Here is a 2,018-nt window from a genome sequence, read left to right on the forward strand (position 1 = left end):
AAGAATCTTGACTGGACTTACAGAAATGGTGGTTATAAGAAAGTTAAAAGACTCTTTACCAGGTGACAACTAAAATTCTCAAACCTGATTGTTCTAGGGCATATGCTAAAGGGCTTGAAAGTCTAAACTTATGTATGTTTCTATTTCAGCCTGTGTGAAAATCGTCCATTGTCACTTGACTTCTTCAGGAAGATGATCCAAATAGTCTTGACTGGACTTACAGAAATGGTGGTTATAAGAAAGTTAAAAGACTCTTTACCAGGTGACAACTAAAATTCTCAAACCTGATTGTTCTAGGGCATATGCTAAAGGGCTTGAAAGTCTAAACTTATGTATGTTTCTATTTCAGCCTGTGTGAAAATCGTCCATTGTCACTTGACTTCTTCAGGAAGATGATCCAAATAGAAAAGAAGCAAGTAAGTTGCTGACTGTCCAGCGAGTGCTTTGCAAATACAAAATACACTTCTAGCTCTGGATTTAAGCAGGAAACAGAGTAGTAGCATTATTCTGTGATCAGTTTGTGTTTGTCTTCAGCAGTTGATGCACAGGCTGTGATAGGACCCAGGTTCCATGGTAACTAATCTTGGGCAGTGTGCGTGTGTGTGTGTAATTACTATGACTCATCTTTCCCTTGAATCTAATCAAGCTGCAGATTCCCTCCTGTACAAAATAAATGGCCTTTTAATACCTTCCTTTGTTAGGAATCCTGCAAAATGCTTCATCTGAGGGAATACTATGAACGTGCCTTGAGGGAGTTTGGTTCAACAGATACTGGTGAGGGGATTCTCTTTATTTTTTATTTATCCATTCAGTGCTGCCTCTTTTATTTCCACCCCCTTCCAAAGGCTGCAGATTCCCTCCTGTACAAAATAAATGGCCTTTTAATACCTTCCTTTGTTAGGAATCCTGCAAAATGCTTCATCTGAGGGAATACTATGAACGTGCCTTGAGGGAGTTTGGTTCAACAGATACTGGTGAGGGGATTCTCTTTATTTTTTATTTATCCATTCAGTGCTGCCTCTTTTATTTCCACCCCCTTCCAAAGGTAGCTGTTTGTTCTGCCCTGGTGCTTGCTGTCATGCAGAGTGCAGTTTTTCTGCTGTGCCATGAAGTGTGTGGCACTCTGCAGTGACCCTTCACTTCATCAGGAGTGGGATGGCTTTAGCACAACTGAGCAAAATCAGGCTGGGACAGTGCCTGGTGCAAGAGATGTGGATCACTGTTAATTGGGGTTTGTGAACAGGATGGACTTGTGTTTTTGTAATCAAGATTTCTGCAGTGTTCCTTTTAAGAAAGCACACAGCTCAATTACTGTTGCATTATTTCCTAAGACACCACTGTTGAGCTGGGAATGGATCCCAAGCTTTCGGCCCTCAGGGGTTAGGGGGTTGTAGTACAAAGTAAACCTCATTGTGCTGACAGCAAGGGCACTTACAGGAGAGTGTCTAGTTAGGTTTGATATGTTTGTGAAGTAATACCCAGTCAAAATTAACCAGAACTCCATTTTTCTTTTCAAGATCTCTGGCTGGATTATATCAAGGAGGAGCTAAGTCATCCCCAAGGCAAACCAGAGAACTGTGGGAGCATTCACTGGCGAGCCATGAAGATGTTGCAGGGAGACCTGGTGGAAGATTTTGTTTCCAAATATACTTTATTGCAAACTGGACATTTATGAAAAACTATCAACAGTTAACAACATGACAATGTGCTTTTTTTAAAATTTCTTCATACAAAGTTAAATATGTTCCTGGATCTTACTAAAGTTTACCTTCTTTACATTTGTGTGTATGTGAAAAATGATTTTTTTGAGACAGTGCTGTCCTTGGCTGTTGGTGCCAGGACCCTGGGAATGGGCTGGAGGTGCCGCAGGGAGGTCTGGGTGGATCTTAGAGAATCTCTCTGCGCTCCGAGCGTGCTTGGGCACTGGAACAGCTTCCCAGTGCTGGTGGCAGTGAGTGTGGGACAGGATGGGCTGGTTGGGAGGGACTGAACCCAGTTAACGAGGGGTGATGGGTCAC

At 42.4% G+C, this 2,018-nt stretch overlaps 1 protein-coding gene across 1 annotated transcript in view; it reads left to right on the forward strand.

The window, feature by feature from the left end:
* The window catches only part of UTP6 (UTP6, small subunit (SSU) processome component, homolog (yeast)), a gene marked incomplete at its 5' end in the record, with an annotated part of 9,201 nt that extends 7,526 nt beyond the window's left edge, over positions 1–1,675 (forward strand). The window contains 5 exon segments of the mRNA XM_009070290.1: positions 1–31; positions 206–262; positions 350–416; positions 702–774; positions 1,518–1,675. The exon segment at positions 1–31 is cut by the window's left edge and continues 49 nt beyond it. Of these exon segments, the coding sequence (XP_009068538.1) occupies positions 1–31; positions 206–262; positions 350–416; positions 702–774; positions 1,518–1,675 (386 nt within the window).
* Between the last annotated feature and the right edge of the window lie 343 nt (positions 1,676–2,018).

Source organism: Acanthisitta chloris, unplaced genomic scaffold (assembly GCF_000695815.1).
Source record: "Acanthisitta chloris isolate BGI_N310 unplaced genomic scaffold, ASM69581v1 scaffold33302, whole genome shotgun sequence".
Classification (NCBI taxonomy): domain Eukaryota; kingdom Metazoa; phylum Chordata; class Aves; order Passeriformes; family Acanthisittidae; genus Acanthisitta; species Acanthisitta chloris.